The 16,696-nt window shown below is 52.5% G+C and overlaps 1 protein-coding gene across 2 annotated transcripts; it reads right to left on the bottom strand.

Moving 5' to 3' along the window:
* Nucleotides 1–1,017: 1,017 nt before the first annotated feature.
* Tfr2 (transferrin receptor 2) lies at nucleotides 1,018–16,647 on the bottom strand. Of its 2 annotated transcripts, XM_075975879.1 has the most exons (19): nucleotides 16,562–16,647; nucleotides 15,477–15,530; nucleotides 15,025–15,277; nucleotides 14,733–14,919; nucleotides 11,871–12,011; nucleotides 11,684–11,795; nucleotides 11,455–11,577; nucleotides 10,574–10,690; nucleotides 10,350–10,489; nucleotides 8,942–9,105; nucleotides 7,604–7,723; nucleotides 5,712–5,794; nucleotides 5,559–5,622; nucleotides 5,393–5,460; nucleotides 5,224–5,300; nucleotides 5,061–5,145; nucleotides 4,744–4,971; nucleotides 4,293–4,433; nucleotides 1,018–1,423 (listed from the first exon to the last, which is right to left on the bottom strand). In XM_075975879.1, exons 2-19 carry the CDS (start codon nucleotides 15,507–15,509, stop codon nucleotides 1,148–1,150), a joined length of 2,412 nt encoding a protein of 803 aa, XP_075831994.1. In that variant the 5' UTR covers nucleotides 15,510–15,530; nucleotides 16,562–16,647; the 3' UTR covers nucleotides 1,018–1,147. The 2 variants fall into 2 exon arrangements, with proteins under 2 accessions (XP_075831994.1, XP_075832002.1); XM_075975887.1 differs by lacking the exons at nucleotides 14,733–14,919; nucleotides 15,025–15,277; nucleotides 15,477–15,530; nucleotides 16,562–16,647 and adding an exon at nucleotides 12,749–12,767.
* Between the last annotated feature and the right edge of the window lie 49 nt (nucleotides 16,648–16,696).

Raw genomic sequence — 16,696 nt, forward strand, 5'->3', positions numbered from 1 at the left:
TTATCTGTTTGGCTTGTTTCATTTTTCCAGACAAAATTTCTTTGTGTATCCATGGCTGCCCTGGAACTGGCTCTGTGGATCAGAGACCCTCCTGCCTCTGCCCCCTGAGTGCTGGGACTAAGGGTGTGTGCCACCACTGCCCCCCCCGCTTCTGTTTCTTCACTTCCACTTCCACTCTGCACCAAGGCTTTTTTACTCAGGGTCTCACTGCGTAGCCCTGGCTGCCCTGGAATTCACTGTGTAGACCAGTCTGGCCCCAACTCACAGAGATCCACCTGTTTCTCTCCCAGCCCCTCTCCCCCAGCCCAGTGCTGGGATCAACAGCCTGCGCCTCCGAGCTTCGCTTGTTTTGTTTGTCTGCTTTGTTTTTATGCTGTGTATGGGTAGTTGGCCTGCAGATATGGCTGTGGAAGACAGAAGAGGGCGTCTGATCCCCTGGAACTGGAGTTATAGATGGTTGTAGGACTCCATGGAGGTGCTAGACACAGAACCAGTGTCCTCTGCAAGAGCATCCAGCGCTTTTAACCACAAAGGCATCTGGAAAACCTGTGGGAACTGGCTCTCTCCTCCACCACGTGTGTCCTGGGGACTGAACTCAGGTCATCAGGCTGAGCACGCACCCCTTACTAATGATCCCATCTCCCTTCCATTATCTTTAGGCTGCTTCCTTAGGCGACAAAACGGCTATTTTCCCCATGGAGATAGCATCTTCAGACACGGCTGTCAGGTGCCTTCTGTCCGTCCTAACCTAGGTCTCAAGGCTGGTGTGGGGATTGCATGAAGAGGAAGCAAGACCGCTTACAGACAACAGATGTTACAGATTTGTTTATTGACATCTAATTCCCTTGGGCCTCCCACCAGAGACCACCCACTAAGAGATCCAGACAGATCCCAGCCTAGGTAGTCTTTAGATATGGAGGACTTTGCTCCTGAAGGCAGAAGGACCAGTAATGGGAAGAAAGCCACTTTCTGGATAAGAGACAGTATGACGGTCACACTGAGAAAATAAGGCTCTCCTACATTGCAGGGCCAACGGCGTTAATGAGAATAGGCAGCCAGGAGAGGTGCATGGGGCACCTCCTTTCGCCTGCACCACTCAAATAGGGAGACAGGAGAATCATGTCGGACCCAGGTAGGGCTTCGCGCCTCAAAAGTTATTGTCTATGTTCCAGACATCACCGCTGAGCGCGTTGGCTGCCCCCTGCAGTGTCCACGTGAGCAGCGCCAGCTGGCGCCGGAAACGGCTCTCTTGGAACCCCAGACCTGGTGCCAGTCCGGAAGAGTTGGCCTTGAAGCCATCGGAGCGCAGCATCCGCAGGTGGTCGAGCAGGGCACCCAAAGTGTGGTCGCCTTGGCCCAGGAAGATGTGGCGGAATGGGGAGTCAGCCGGCGACACATACTGGGACAGGCAGTAGAACTCCACCTGCATGAAAAAGTGAGGCAGGTCTAGATGCCAGCGTGTCCGTGGCTGAAGGCTTCAATCACTCCTCCGTCCAACCGGTCCTAACCCACCCTGAGGCCCTCTGGTACCTGCTTCGCGGAGGACGGTTCTTGCACACTCAACATCTCTCGTGTGTGCATGTATGTGTGTTGAGGCCAAGGCCAATAGCTAGCAAGTCTCCCTCAGTCATGCTCCCCAGTACTTTTTGAGACAGGGTCTCTCACTGAACCTGGAACTTGCCAATCTGGCAAGACTATCTGGCCAGCAAGCCCCGGGCTTCTCCTCCGCCTTCCCAGTTTGAAGTCCAGGCACCCACCACGGAGTCTGAGTTTTACATATGTACTGGTGCTTTGAATTCAAGACCACATGCTTATAGGGCAAACACTTTACCAACCGAGCCCGAGCCCTAGCCCTAGCCCTGTTTGCTTTCCTTGAAAACAAAGACACACTATGTAGCCCTGGCTAACCTGTAATTCATTATATAGACCAGACTGGCTTCAAGCGCACCTTGCCATTTCCTTCTCTCTCTCTCTCTGCCCCCTTCCTTCCTCTCTCTCTCTTTCTTTCTTCCTTTCTTTCTTTCTTTCTTTCTTTCTTTCTTTTTTCTTTGTTTTTCGAGACAGGGTTTCTCTGTGAGGCAGTCCTGGCTGTCCTAGAACTTACTCTGTAGACCAGGCTGGCCTTGAACTCACAGAGAACTCACACCTGCCTCTGCCCACCCCACCCCCGTGCTGGGATTAAAGGTGTGCGCCACCTTTTTTTTGACTCAGCCTCAGGAGCCCTGAGATTGTGGATTTATAGGCGAGCAGCATTTATACCATTTAAAATGTCTATTCTAGAGTCCATGTGTGCTCATGGCTTTGGCCAGCACTTCAGTGGGCACAGCTTCCAGGTCACTTTGTCAAATCACTCATAAGCGGCTGCTCTACAGAATTAAGGGCTATCTGGACATAACTACACATATCACATATGCCAGCATCAACAACTTCTTCTTCTTCTTCTTCTTCTTCTTCTTCTTCTTCTTCTTCTTCTTCTTCTTCTTCTTTTTTTTTTTTTTAGTTTTTTCGAGACAGGGTTTCTCTGTAGCTTTGGAGCCTGTCCTGGCACTAGCTCTTGTAGACCAGGCTGGCCTCGAACTCACAGAGATCCACCTGCCTCTGCCTCCCGAGTGCTGGGATTAAAGGCTTGCACCACCACCGCCCGGCCAGCATCAACTTCTTAAATATGAGATTCAGAGGCTGAGGGAGGGGTGGACAGGGTCTCATCATGTAGCCCAGGTTAGCTGTCTCAACCTTCTAAGAGATGGGAGTACAGGCACCTCCACGCCTAGTTGTTTGGTACTAGGGACCGAGCCCAGGGCTTCACACATACCAGAAAGCACTCCTATCAACTGAGCTACAGCCCTAGCCCGTTTTACTTTTTCCTCTTTCTCTTTCTTTTCCCTTCTCTCCTTTTTTCCATCCCTCTTTTTCTTTCATAGTATTGAGCATAGGCTATGGCCTCAGAGTCCCTTGTCTCTAACTTTGGCTCCACCACTTACTTCCTGTGTGATCTTGGGTAAGTTACTTAGCTTCTCTGAGTCTTAGCATTGGCCTACACTCCTGCCAACCTCACGGCGTCAAGGAAGTCCTGCTATTGAACAAATGAAGTAACGTCGCTGTCCTCTGGTAGTGCCCTACAAATGTCAGCTGCTATTATCATTATTGAACTCATCTGTTTTCCACACACTGCCCATACATTTTTCCTGCTAAATGACTCCAGTCAGTCCAGGCGCCCCCTACAGGCATTTGTCAGCACCTGTGGCTGGTATCCAGGACGCAGCCTTCATGAAGTCCATTTCCTCCGCAGGCCATTGGTACTCCCGCCAGAATCCTTTAAACACTCTACGTTTGCCACCTTACCTCCTTGCAAGAAATTTTCATGATGCCTAGACACACAAAATCCAACTCCTGAGCCTTGCCTGTAATCCCGGTTCCTTGGAGAACTGAGGCATGTGGCTACAAAGGTCGGCTACAAAATGAGCTCAAGACTACTCTGGGCAATTTAGCAAGACTTTCAAAATGTAAAATGAAAAGCCGGTTGGAGGCACAGCTCTGTGATAAAGCCCCTGCCTAGAATCTCCTAGTGAGGGGCTGGTGGTGTGGCTCAGTGGTGGAGTCCCTGCCTAGAATTCCTCAGTGAGGGGCTGGGGGCGTGGCTCAGTGGTGGAGCCCCTGCCTAGAATCCCCCAGTGAGGGGCTGGGGTGTGGCTCAGTGGTAAGGCATTTATTTAACATGCACAGTACCCTAATTTGATCCCCACTACACACAAACACACAAAACCCCAAATTCCCTCAGCTATGCAAAGGCTCCCCACATTGGTCCCTGTTCAGTGCTCCACAGGGTCTCTGGTTCACCTCACAAGAAGGTGAGGTGGCAAAATGGAGTTAAAGGATCCATGCACAGCTCCCAAGAAAGGCGAAGTCCATTTCCCCGCCTCATCCTCCACCCTGAAAGGTCCTCTTTCTTTTGCATCAACCGCGGCAACCCGGGTTTTGCCTGCTCTTTAAACCACAAAGTCTAAAGCAGAGGTCAGCACCCTTTGTTTCTGCAAAAAGCCATGGAGTAAATACTTTAGGCTTTGCAGTAGATAGCAAAGAGGAAGGCCTTTCCTATCCATTTCATCCCCTGGCAGAGTCTGCGAAAGTGACGGGTCGGCTCTTCTAGCCTGGCTGGTTTAGGGACCCTGTATATCCGGTGGTATAGTACGCCCCAGGACAGGGAAAGCTTAAGGGACAGAGTGCTTTAGAACGCCAGGTCCTGGGGAAAGGGACCCCAGGCCAGAAGGGGGCAGGCGGGAGCAGGGCCTCACCCTCATGATGCGCACGTTGTACATGCGCATCAGACGCTCGTCGCTCTGCTCCGAGCTGTAAATCTCCTTCCGCAGCTTCTCCGCCGCCCGGATGTAGTCCCCCCTCGCGGAGTACACCCACTGCAGGGTCAGTCCGCGGGCCTGTGGGTGAAGCACAGTCTGAGACCGACAGATTGGTGCCAGCACCGATGCCTAGGGTGGGCTCAAAGAGCTGGCAGGAAGGGGGAAGAGATGCAGGGAGGAGATCAGGCCTTTGACATTAGAGAGGGCGGATCCCAGGGACTTGGGTCCGACTGGCTGTGTCCTCGGGGATTAGGTGACTGGAAGTAGAAATAAAAAGGGCCAGACTGCAAGACAGGACCTAGATCTCAGGGCTGGGGAGAGGAGACGCCAGCCACCCCTAGAAATGAAGCGGCCCCTAAAGGCTGGGAGCTGGATTGGCATCTTGGACCTTGAGATCCCCAGAGAACTCGTTGAGGTTGCCGATGTGCCTGAGGACCACATCCCCATAGCGGCCAAAGTCGAGCGGCAGCAGGTGGTCATGGCTCAGTCGGATGAGGAGCTGGCCCGCGAGCTGAGCCACCGCCTGGGCCACGGCGGGCAGGCGACCTCGCAGCATCTTGTGCAGATTCTCATAGGTGTCCTCCTTCGTGTGCAGGAACGGGTACTCCCGATCATCCTGCCGGGACATGGAAGGGCTGGGCGCAGGAACGTGGTGCTGAAAGGCTGGGGGCCTGGTGTCCTGGGGTAATGGCTCGGGAATCTCACCTCCATGAAGGAGAACTCCACAGCCGGGACCCCCGCAAAAGCCGTGAAGGAATATGCACTGCTGTCCATGGGCAGGGGCCGAATCCTGGGGGCAGGCAGGTTGGAGGCCTCTGAGGACTCAGTTTCCCCTCAGCCTCCACCCCCAGTCTTTCTTTCAACTTACACTTCGGTATCCCAGTTGGGATTGGTGAGCTGCACTTGCTCGAAGAGCGTCTGTCCGCTGTGGTTAGGGGAATCCACCTGTGGCAGGAGGATGAGGGGCACAAGTCAGGCTGTGTCCTCTTCGGGTCCCACCATCTTATCTGCCATCCCCAGTCCCGATCCTGTCTTGCCTGCTTCAGGATGTTCTCAATGAGGCTGATCAGAAGGGGGCTGGTCTTGGCGTGAAATTTACCATCTCCTGAAGGAAGGGACGGGGAGGAAAGACAGGCTCAGGGAGAGAGTCAATGGCATAGGTGGACCCGCGGGGCGGCCAGGAGGTAACATTGCCCAGCTCACCCAGCACTGAGTTGTCCAGGCTCACGTACACTACGGCTTTGAGGTGTAGCACGCTGAGGTAGCCCTGTGGATTGGGGGAAGAACGTGGAGAAAGAAGGTTCCTCCCTCCACCCCTCCGCATTACCTGGTTTCTTGCCCAGAGCCCCAAATCACCTCCAACCACTCCATGGATCCCACGCTGCCAAAGTCTCCTCCATCCCAACTGATGAACAAGAGGCTTCTTCGAGGTTTGAACCCTAGATGCAGAGGGAAGAAACGGGGCTCAGCACTCTCTTTCATCCTTCTCCATCCCTGTCCCCAGAGGGCCTCTCTTCACCAACCCAGCATCCTAGCCCTTCTTACGTTGGATCCCCCCTGACTTGATAATAATACCTTGGGGTGACATCTAAAGATGCCATTTCTTGCTTAATCGACACTCAGGCCATTGACACTTAACACAGTCTTTATTTAGTTTTCAAATTTTTGAAAATTTATTTGTGGGGGGGGGGCACACACCCACCACAGAGAGGGAAAGCGGAGGTCTGTGGGCACTTGCAGGAATCTGGTCTCTGCTACCACCACGTGGATTCTGGGACTCCTGCTCAGCCTCAGGCTCGGCAACGAGTGCCTACTGTTGCCATCTGGCTGCCCTTATTTGTTGTTTTAAGACAGGGTCACACGTAGCCCAGGCTAGCCTCAAACTCCCTATACGGTAAAAGATGATGGAATAACAGGAGTGGACCATGCATCTGGCCTAGTCAGTGCCTGAGGTCAACAGGCAAATGGAGTTTCCTTTGGCATCCTCACACTTGAGGGTCATTGTGCTTTGTTCTAATTAGTCCCCTCCCCCACCGTGTGCTTGGTTGTCCCCTCAATAGCCTGGCACCTTTCTCTCCCTCCCTCCTTCCTTCCCTCTCTCCCTTATTTCTTTGCAGTGCCAGGGATTAGACCAAGGGTCTTTTGCATGTTAAGCAAGTTCTCTACCACGAAGATACGCTATATATACCTTTTTTAAAAACAATTGTATTTTTTATGGTTTTGTCTTTAAACAGGGTCTTGCTATGTAGGCTCGACTGACCTCAAACTCACAGGGACCTTCCTGTAGAGTACTAGGGATAAAGGCATGTGCCACCATGCCTGGCTTTTTTTTTTTGGAGGGAGTATTATTTTTTTCAAAGATTTATTTAGGGGCTGGAGAGATGGCTCAGTGGTTAAGAGCATTGGCTGCTCTTTCAAAGGTCCTGAGTTCAATTCCCAGCAACCACATGGTGGCTTACAACCATCTGTAATGAGGTCTGGTGTCCTTTTCTGGACTGCAGGCATACACGCAGACAGACTATTGTATACATAATAAAAATAAATATTTTAAAAATATTTATTTACATTGGGGTTTTGCCTGCATAAGTCTGTGTGAGGGTGTCAGATCTGCTGGAACTGGAGTTATAGGAACAGTCGTGAGCTGCCATGTGGGTGCTGGGAATTGAACTCAGGACCTTTGAAAGAGCAGCCAATGCTCTTAACAACTGAGCTATCTCTTCAGCCCGTTGTTTTGTTTTTTGTTTTACGAGACATAGACTCACATAGCTCCAACTGGCCTAGAGTTCATTATGTCTTTGAGAATGACCTTGAAATCTCAATCTTCCTGCCCTAGTCTCCTGAGCCAGACTTACAGGGATGTCTGGTCAACTCATTTAAAAAATTAAAAGTATTTTTGTGTGTATGTGTGTGTGTGTGCATACATACGGTGGCATACATGTAGAGGTGAGGGGACCGCTTTGGGAAGCTGGATCTCTCTACCATGTGTCTTCTACCATGAGTCAGGCCAATGGACTTGGTAGGAGTGTCCTTACTCACTAAGGCATCTTGTCAGTCCCCAGGCTAACACGTTGATGAGGAAATAGCATATTGGCGAAGCTACTTGCCCAGATCCACACACTGGATACTCCAGTCGTGGGACTCGGAGCCCAGTGACCTCTCTCCAGGATATGCTGCCAACTACCTTTGACCTAGGCCTAGCTCAGGCATGACACAGCCCCAACTCACGCAGGTCTTGGCTCTGATCTTACCGTTGCTGACCATGGAGGAGAAGGTCCGCACCAGCTCCAGCAGGATGGCAGTTCCCACTGCAGACTTGGCTGCTCCTGGGCCCCATGCATCCCTCTGGGCCCCGATAACAACATAGTGATCTGAGGAAGATGTGTAGAGCCCACGTCTTAAACTGTCAAGGTCTCCCCATGCGGATCTGGAGGCTGGGTGCTCCCAGAGCCTCACTCGGTCCTCTCCAGCCTCCCCCATCCCAGCTTCCTTGCCGTAGCCCCTCCCATTTCTACACCGCAGCTCTCTAAACCCTGCTGGGTCAGAAGGCCATGCCCATCTCCATCGGCCCTTGCCCAGACGGACTGATCGATCCATCAATAGGCATTTGGAGATTCAAACACACAGGTACCCCCTCCCCTCTTACATCCGGAGACAGGATCTCATGTAACAGAGTCTGACCTCAAACTCATGATTTTCCTGCCTCCACTTCTTCCCAAGTGCCAGGATTACAGGCATGCACCACCACACCAGGTTGTACGTGGTGCTAACAAGAAACCCAGAGTTTCTTCCATGCTAGGCAACCACTCTGTCAGCTGAGTTACTGCTGTTAGAGGGGGACATTCTATTTTGCTGGAGTTTGGGGCTGTCTTTTTGTTTGTTTTTCTTTGTATTGTACACTGGCCTTGAACATCTGATTTCCGGTCTCTAGGTGTGTGCCACCACTCCTGGCTCCTTCTTCTGCTTAATACAGGCTCTCTCAAGGCCTAGGCTCTGCAGCCTAAGCTGACCTTGAACTCATTGACCTCCTGCATCAGACTCTTGAGTCCTGGGATGACAGATGTGGGCTCTGATGTCTGACTAACCCTAAAGCATTCTGGGCTCCCTTCTCTCCCTGGCCAGTCAGTTTCTGCACCTTCCCTGCCTGCTTTCCTCTCCCCAGCTCTTCTGTGCCCAACTCCCACCTCCAACATCTTCCTCTGTGTGTCCCTCAGGTCTCTGCTTCTCCCTTGACACCTGGACAGTGAAGGGTTTCCCAGGCCTGCCCCACCCCGCAAAGTCTGCTCAGCAACCTTTGATTCCCCAACACCAGAGTCGTCTGTCCAATCTGGCCTTTGCTTGAGGACTGGATACCTAGTACAACATCCTCCAACACACGCGTGCTCACGCCCAGAGTGTGGGGAGCTCACTATTAAACAATACTGCCCATTTGGAGGGCTCCTCACTTCCACCCCTTATCAGTCCCCGCTCGGCCTCCATTCCCTGGACATCACTCCTGGCCTTCTCCAGGGCCTCCTGTGCCAGTCTTCTCTGGTTGGTTAGGAGCGGAACCTCCTAAGCTGTGGGGGATGCTGGGCAGACAAGCCCACCTGGCTCTGCGAAGCCCTCGATGCAGGCAAAGATGTTGCTGATGGGAGTCGAAGCCCTGTGGTTGTTGACCACCAAACGCAGGCGTGGCCCGGGTCCCAGCCGATAAGGGGAGACTGAAAGGTGGCCTTTCCATTCCTGGGGGGCATCAGGGCCTTTGAGTTTCCTGGAAAGTGGCGGAGCAGCAAAGTGTTGCAGGGATACCGCGGCCTAGGCCACACGAGAGCCTCGAGCCCCCTTTCCTCCTCTCCTATCCCTGGGGTCTGGCTCGAGACCTTTGTCTTTGTACCTTACTCAATAGGACAGTACAGCCTGGGGCTGCCACAGGCAGTGGCATAGGCTGTGCCCTGAGCGAGAGGGTCCTCAGCACTAGTGGGTGTACCAGATGGTGAGGCCTGGTAAGAGGAGTGCCCACCTAGAGGGTCACCTCTTCCTTTTGGGTGTGTATGCAGGTACGTGTGTGGAGATGTGTGTGCACATGTGTGCACATGTGTGCCGAGGCCAACCTCACATCTTGCCCTCAAGTGCTAACTACATTTTTGATTTTTTAAAAAAAATATTTATTTATTCATTATGTATACAATATTCTGTCTGTGTGTATGCCTGAAGGCCAGACGAGGGCACCAGACCCCATTATAGATGGTTGTGAGCCACCATGTGGTTACTGGGACTTTAACTCAGGACCTTTGGAAGAGCAGGCAATGCTCTTAACCTCTGAGCCATCTTTCCAGCCCCCCTTTTGTTTTTATTTGTAAGTTTATAACACACTTTCTTGTGTGTGTGTGAGTGTTCAGCACGTGTGCCACAGCATCTGTGTGGAGGTCAGAGGACAGCCGCAGGTGTCCGTCCTCTCTCAGTATGTGGGGCTTGGGGATGTTTTTCAGGCTTGCTGGCAAGTGCCTTTACCCATTGAGACATCTATATAGGTCATTTGTGTGTGTGGGGGGGGGGTCAGGATCTACACATGGCATGAGGCTCACTAAGTTCACTAAGTTGGATGCCAGTGTGAGTTCCAGGGACCCACCGGTCTGCCTCTCCAGTGAGGGACTGCATGCACACACTTAGATTTTGTTTGTTTGTTTTTGTTTTTGAGAAAGGGTTTCCCTGTGTAATAGTCCTAGCTGTGCTGGAACTCACTCTTGTAGACCAGGCTGGCCTCAGACTCACAGGAATCCACCTGCCTCTGCCTCCCAAGTGCTGGGATTAAACCCATGCACCACCACTGCCTAGCTGGTTTTGTATGTTTTTAAAACAGGCTCTGGTGACGGAAATCAGGTCCTCATACTTTAGTGGCAAGCCCTTTACTGACAGAACTATGTCCCCAGTCCCAGGGTCATCTAATTCACCCAAGGAACTCTTCAGTAACCCCCCACCCGACACACACACACACACACACTTTTCATCTCTTACTTGAGCAAGAGGTCAGCAACGTCTGCACTGATGGGTTGGGCAGGGATACTGGGAAGGCCTGATGATTCTACGGGAGGGAACTGGGTTTGATTGAAGGAAGGGAAGCCAGGCGTATAAGGGTCTCCGGTTCCCAGGTGCACCTAAAGAGAAAGGGGTAGCAACTCTGAAGCTGGGCTGGACAAGCCCCATTTGTAGAAGGTAGTTTGGCTTCCCCTGAGACTCACATGTCCAAATACAGCCTGGTGTCTGGATAGGCCTGGCTTGTGAGGGTCCTGGGAGAAATCTGCTGGGTCCGGGTATATCAGCACTCCGTGGGCCCCAAAGTCCTGGGCAATGGCTACCTGAGGGGGGCACAGAAAAGCAAGCGAAGGCAAACTGGCTCCTTTCATTTGCCGCTGTCGTCCTGAAGGGACTGTGTGTAAGTGTGTGTAACTGTCACTTGGCACTCACATTGTAGCCCTCCCTCGGTGCCTCTGTAGCATTAAAAAACCTGTGTGCCCGGGGTTGGAGAGATGGAACACTGTTAAGAGCGCTCAACGCTCTTCCAGAGGACTTGGGTTTGATTCCCAGTACCCAAATGGCAGTCACAACTGTCTGTAACTCCAGTTCCAGGGGATCTGACATCCCGTCTGGCCGCCACAATCACCAGGCACATATGCAGTGCACAGACATATATGCAGGCAAAAACCACCAATACATTTACTAAAATAATTAAAAAAAAAAACACCTCTGTGCAAGCCAGGTAATGGTGGCGCACACCTTTAATCCCAGCACTCGGGAGACAGAAGAAGTCAGATCTCTTGGGCTACAGAGAAAGTTCCAGGACAGCCATGGTTATGCAAAGAAAGCCTGTGTGTGTGGGGGGGGATTGAGATAGGTTCTCGCTGTGTATCCCAGGCAGGTCTTGAATTAACAATCCTCCTGCCTCAGATTCCTGAGCTGGGTTACAGGTTACATCCTGCCTGTCTTCCGACAACATTTTCTTAAGATGTGCCTCATTTTTCTTTTCTCCCTATGACAGCCTCCTAGTTCCTTCACATGAAGACACGCCTACTCCCCAGACCACTCGCCTCACTTCACACGCTGTCCTATTTGGGACCCTCACCTTCTGGGCAAAGCTGGTAATCCCAACGCGCACTAGCAGGAGGCTGCCTGCCAGCTCCACACCCTTGGCTCTCAGGTCCTGCAGATCCTCCTGCCGCCCGTAGTGGGCGTACACCAGCTTGCCCTGGGAACCGATGGATCTTTGAGGCACAGTGCCCGTATCCCAACTCGGCTACCCACCGAGGACGTGATAGGCTCCCCATGCCAGGAGCCGGACCCGAGGCGCTCACCGTGGCGTTGCCGGTAGCGCTGTAGGGACAGTAGACTTCCGGATCCTCCAGCGGTAGCTGCTCCTGGGCGCTCCCGGCTGCATCCACCCAGTGCAAGGTGTTAGAGTGAGCCCTGAGGACGGAGAGGGTGAGCACCCCTGGCTGTGCAACCCCATGACATGTCCCCTTGTTGCGTTCCCAGACTCACGGGTCCGGCAACTGAAGCCCCACGTAGTGCGTGTCAGTCCACACGTGGTTCAGCTTGTGGCTCGAGAACTGGTCGAGGATATCTTGCACCAGAGTGGCCATCCTGGCTGAGCCGGCCATGCGCTCCCGGAGGCTGGTCAGCCTGAGCAGAGAAAGATCGCACTGGGGGGGGGGGGGCAGGAAAGGGACTCCCACGTACCCATAGAAGTAGGAAAAACGCAGGCATGGAATGGTATTTAATGTGTCCCGGGCTAGCCTCAAACTCAGGTAGAAAGCATTTGAAAGATTTGGGAGGTGGAGGCAGGAACATGGGGGCTTCGGGACAGGACCTCACCTTGTCTGCTTCCATGGTCATCACCCAACAAGAAACTGTCACCTAGTCTGCCTTCTCACCTCGGGCGGGCTTGTGCTGCCCTCTCAGGGTTTGTTACCAAGGTCTATCTGTTTATCTTTGTAGGGGAAACAAACTACCTTCCTTGTTTATCACCAAAGTGCGGCCTTGACAGAGACCTGGCCATACCCGGGGTGGTCACATCTCCCATGGGTCTCTTGGGTTTTCCGACCTCCAGTCTTAGGATGGAGGTGCTCCTGTCTCTCTAACTCTACTCCCCCACCCCTCCTTCCCTTGTGGAGGATTCTAGGAAATTACTCTAGTACTAAGTCACAGGGGTCACCCCAAAATACCTTTATATTTTTTTTCTGTTCTATTTTAGACAAGGCTATGCTAAATTGTCAAGGCTAGCCACAGGCTCACCTGACACCCAGGTAGGCACAGAATTTCTCTGTTTTAGCTTTCGGATAAGTTAGAACCTGGTTCTCGCCTCCCATTGCTGGGACCCCGGGGATTGAACTCTGGTTGTTGGACTTGGCAGCAATCACCTTTACGAGGTGAGCCATCTCGCCAGCTCTGAGCTTTTGACATCACATTTTGACGACACCTTTTGAGGTTCCGGTGTCCTCCCTTCATCCTCAGTGTATTTGCCAGTCTGTCTGTCTGTCTGTCTTGGGAGGAAACATTTTCGCTGGCTCACATCTCCAGAGCTTTTGAGGTGTTGTCTTTTTCATCCCTTACTACGTGGTAGAAGGTGTGAACTTAGGGAAATGTGGCAGTAGGTAGCCCTACCCACGTTAGCTTTCATAAGATTTTTTTGGGAGTAGGGGGAGTTCATGGACGGCCTTGAACTCCTGATCCTCCTGCTCCCGCCTCCCAGGTACTGGGATCACAGGTGTCAACCACCACACTTACTTTGTGACATCTGAGGGATCAGAGTGAGTACTCTGTCACCGGAGCTCTAGCCCCAGCCTCAGTCTGGGGGTCCTCTAGGAAGACAAAGCCATCTATGATGATCACCCTACTGTGGGTCAAAAGCTACACCACGATCAAGCTTGGGAAGGAAACGTGTGGGTCCAAATGGCTGAATAAACATTAAAGACAGGACTAGCTTAGCTTTGATCATCGGTGCAGAAGAGGAGGAAAATCCAGGTACACACCTGTAATTCTAGCACTGGGGAGGGGGTGCTGAAAGGAGAGGACCTCAAGTTTGAGGGCAGCCTGGGCTACATCGCAAGACATCATCTGAATAAAGCTAAAAGCAAAACAAATGAAATCGAAGGAATAGGAAGAAGGGCTAGTGATGCAGCTCGGTGGCAGACTCCCTGTCGACGAGCACGCCAGGCCCTAGGTTCAACCCCAAGAGCTGTAAACGTGAGATGGCTCGGTAGGTTAGTGGGGCTTGTGGCCAAGCCCGAGGACCTGGGTTCGATCCCTGGGATCTACATGGTTGATGGAGAGAACTGACTGCTGCAAGTTGTCTTCTGACCGTCACGCACACACAGCAGCACCCAAACACCATGCCCTGACAATAAATAAATAACGGTTAAAGAAAGAAGAGGGGCTGGAGAGATGGCTCAGAGGTTAAGAGCATTGTCTGCTCTTCCAAAGGTCCTGAGTTCAATTCCCAGCAACCACATGGTGGCTCACAACCATTTTTAATGGGTCTGGTGCCCTCTTCTGGCCTGAAGGCATACACACAGACAGAATATTGTATACATGATAAATAAATAAATACATATTTTAAAAAAAGAAAAGAAAGAAAGAGGGGCTGGAGAGATGGCTCAGCGGTTAAGAGCACTGGCTGCTCTTCTAGAGGACCTGGGTTCAATTCCCAGCACCCATACCGCAGATCACAACTCTCTGTAACTCCAGTTCCAGGGGATCTGGCACCCTCATACATGCAGCCAAAACACCAACTAAATAAATGAACAAATGTTAAAATAAAAGAAGGAAACCCAGGGCTGGAGAGATGGCTCAGTGGTTAAGGGCATTGCCTGCTCTTCCAAGGGTCCTGAGCTCAATTACTGGCAACCACATGGTGGCTCACAACCATCAGTAATGAGGTCTGGTGCCCTCTTCTGACCTGCAGACAGACACACAGACCGAATATTGTATACATAATAATAAATAAATACTAAAAAAAAGAAGGAAACCCAAAGAGAAAAAACATCATGTAGTTGTCTCAGTACATGCTGAAAAAATAGTTTTTTTTTTAAAAAAAAATCCGTGGTAAGGATGACCTTGAATTCCTAACCCTCCTGCATCTACCTCCTCTGTTCTGGGAGTACTTTTGCCACCTCTGTTCTCTTTCGCTCAGCTGCCTGTCTCCTAAATAAACCATCCTTAAAGTCTCAGGTCTGCGATACTCAAGTCCTGGTATCTGCCGTCCTTCCAAGAACCGCTGAGCAGGAAAGCCAGAGAGGAGGGTGGGAAGACCCAGACCGGCCTTGTGCATCAGGAGAACTGACAGGATCTCCAGTCTGAATTGGACTGGACGCTGGGCTGGGCAGGAAGCCAACCTACTCTTACCTGATGGTGTCCTCCAGGTGCCCCTCTCCAAGGAACCGAAGAAACATGGTCCGGAGGTCACTCCAGTACAACGTGCCCAGGCCGGAGTCGAGGCCAAACTCAGAGTTGACATCGTCGCTGACCACCAACACGGAGTCCCCGCATGCCTGGCAGGACCCTCGAAAGGCCACATAGCCCAGGAGGAAGGCTGGCAGGTGGTAAGATGTGGGTTCTCTCGTGCCCTCTTCTACAGGACCCCAGAAATGCCCCCAAGCCCAGGCCCTTCACTGTGGACGGGGGAGGGAAGACTCACCCCCAGTGAAGATCAGCAGGGCCGTCAGGATCAGATAGGGGGCAGCCTTTCGACGCACTGCAGCCCAGGGGATGGGAGTTGATCTCCCGGGACCGGAGCCTAAGGACTCAGGGCCCTTGAGTTCCATGGGGCAGAACTGGGCAGGCAACTCGACCTCTTCCTCCCTGTCTTCCTCTTCCTCCTCCAGATGGCCCAGATCAGGGCCTTCCACACGTTTATAGATGGTCTGAGAGGGTCTTGGGGACCAGTGTTGCTGTGTGGAGAGGGGAGGTAGGCATGAGATTAGGGGAGGGGCCTAAGAGTTGGGGAAGGATTAGGCAAGAACGGTGCCACTGACTTGGGCAGGGAGGGACCCAAGGGGGATTGGGTGGGGCCAGTCTTAAGCATTAGGGAGGGGCCTGAGAACGTGAACGAAGACCCAATGGGTGTAAATCCACCCCCCATGGTCTTACCGCTCTCTGCAGTAGACCCCAAAGTTGCTCCATGCTTGCGCCCCCTCCTGAATCCTGCAAGTAGTCCCCCCCACAATGATAAACCGTTTGTGGGAGCCCCAGAGGGCCCCTTATCAGCTCTGGCAGGCAGTCTGAGCCTAGGCTGTTCCTCACACCCCCATAGGGTAGGAGCACAGTCTGGCCTCGCTCCAGCCTTCCAGACATCACCCCTGCCCCCCCCCCCACCTCCCCCGTCCCCCAGTTCACGCCAGAGGACAAGAGGTTGTACCTTCTCCTGCCAATCCTTCCACAAACCTCGCTGCTGCCGGCTAACAGCAAATCAATTTTTTTTTAAACCTCAGGGCAGACTTTGACCACCTTAGTTCCGGTCACAGGTGGGGGGAAGGGGAGATACGGACAGGTCTCCCCCGCCCCCATTCCACCCTCTCTTAGTGTCCTTGCGGAAACATCGCTAGCCCCCTTGGAAACTTCATCATGAACATTTCTGCTCCTCCCCACTCCTTGCATCTGGCTTTTAGGCTCCCCAACATACAGCCTTCCAAATAACACGTTAGCTGATCTTCCTGCTCCGACCCCCTGCCTCAGGTAGATCCCAAACTAGCGGCACCCTAGTGGGGTGACTTGGTGGTTTAATCTGACCATAAAGTTGTCCGTCTGTTTGGAATCTGGCCTATATTAGTTTCTGGGGAGGAAGGGCTATAAATGAGCTAAAGGGGTCAAAAGGAATTGGTGAGTGAGTGGGTCCTGGAGTCAGGAAACTCTGGATTTGTGTCCACTTCACCATTAGGGGAGGCAGAAAACGTCCTGACTTAGCCACCTCGGCACCAGCACCGCTTGGGTCACTAATAGGGACTTAATTAGGTGTTTCTCCCTTTAGGGGTCTTCCGCTCTCTAAGAATTTGATGAGGGGCTACTACGGCAGTTTATCTTCCAGCTTCAATTCCAAGCCGCGCCAAAGACACCGGGACCTGCAGCACTGAATGGGAAAGTTCGGGGTCCACCTCACCCTCACTCCCGATCCGGGTCTCCCCTGGGAACCTGCAGATCCTAACCAGGATAGAAAGATCTGAGCGGTAGGGGCTCACCAGTACCCCAGGCCCTGCCTCGTGCCTGTCAAAAGCGGAGTCCTGAGTAGGAAGACACAGCAGCCAAGCTCGCTTTAGCAACAGGTACCTGGATTTCTTGGACCACGCTCTCAAGGAGACGCAAAGCCTGAGCTG

The sequence above is a fragment of the Microtus pennsylvanicus genome, chromosome 1, assembly GCF_037038515.1.
Source record: "Microtus pennsylvanicus isolate mMicPen1 chromosome 1, mMicPen1.hap1, whole genome shotgun sequence".
Taxonomy (NCBI): Eukaryota; Metazoa; Chordata; class Mammalia; order Rodentia; family Cricetidae; genus Microtus; species Microtus pennsylvanicus.

Coding starts and splice junctions, on each gene's coding strand:
- Tfr2 (XM_075975879.1), bottom strand. CDS start 15,509: ATGGAGCAACTTTGGGGTCTACTGCAGAGAGCG. Junction 5,301..5,392: donor TTGAGAACATCCTGAAGCAG/GCAAGACAGGAT, acceptor CTCCTGCCACAG/GTGGATTCCCCTAACCACAG. Junction 4,434..4,743: donor AGTTCTCTGGGGATCTCAAG/GTCCAAGATGCC, acceptor CTTCACCCACAG/GCCCGCGGACTGACCCTGCA.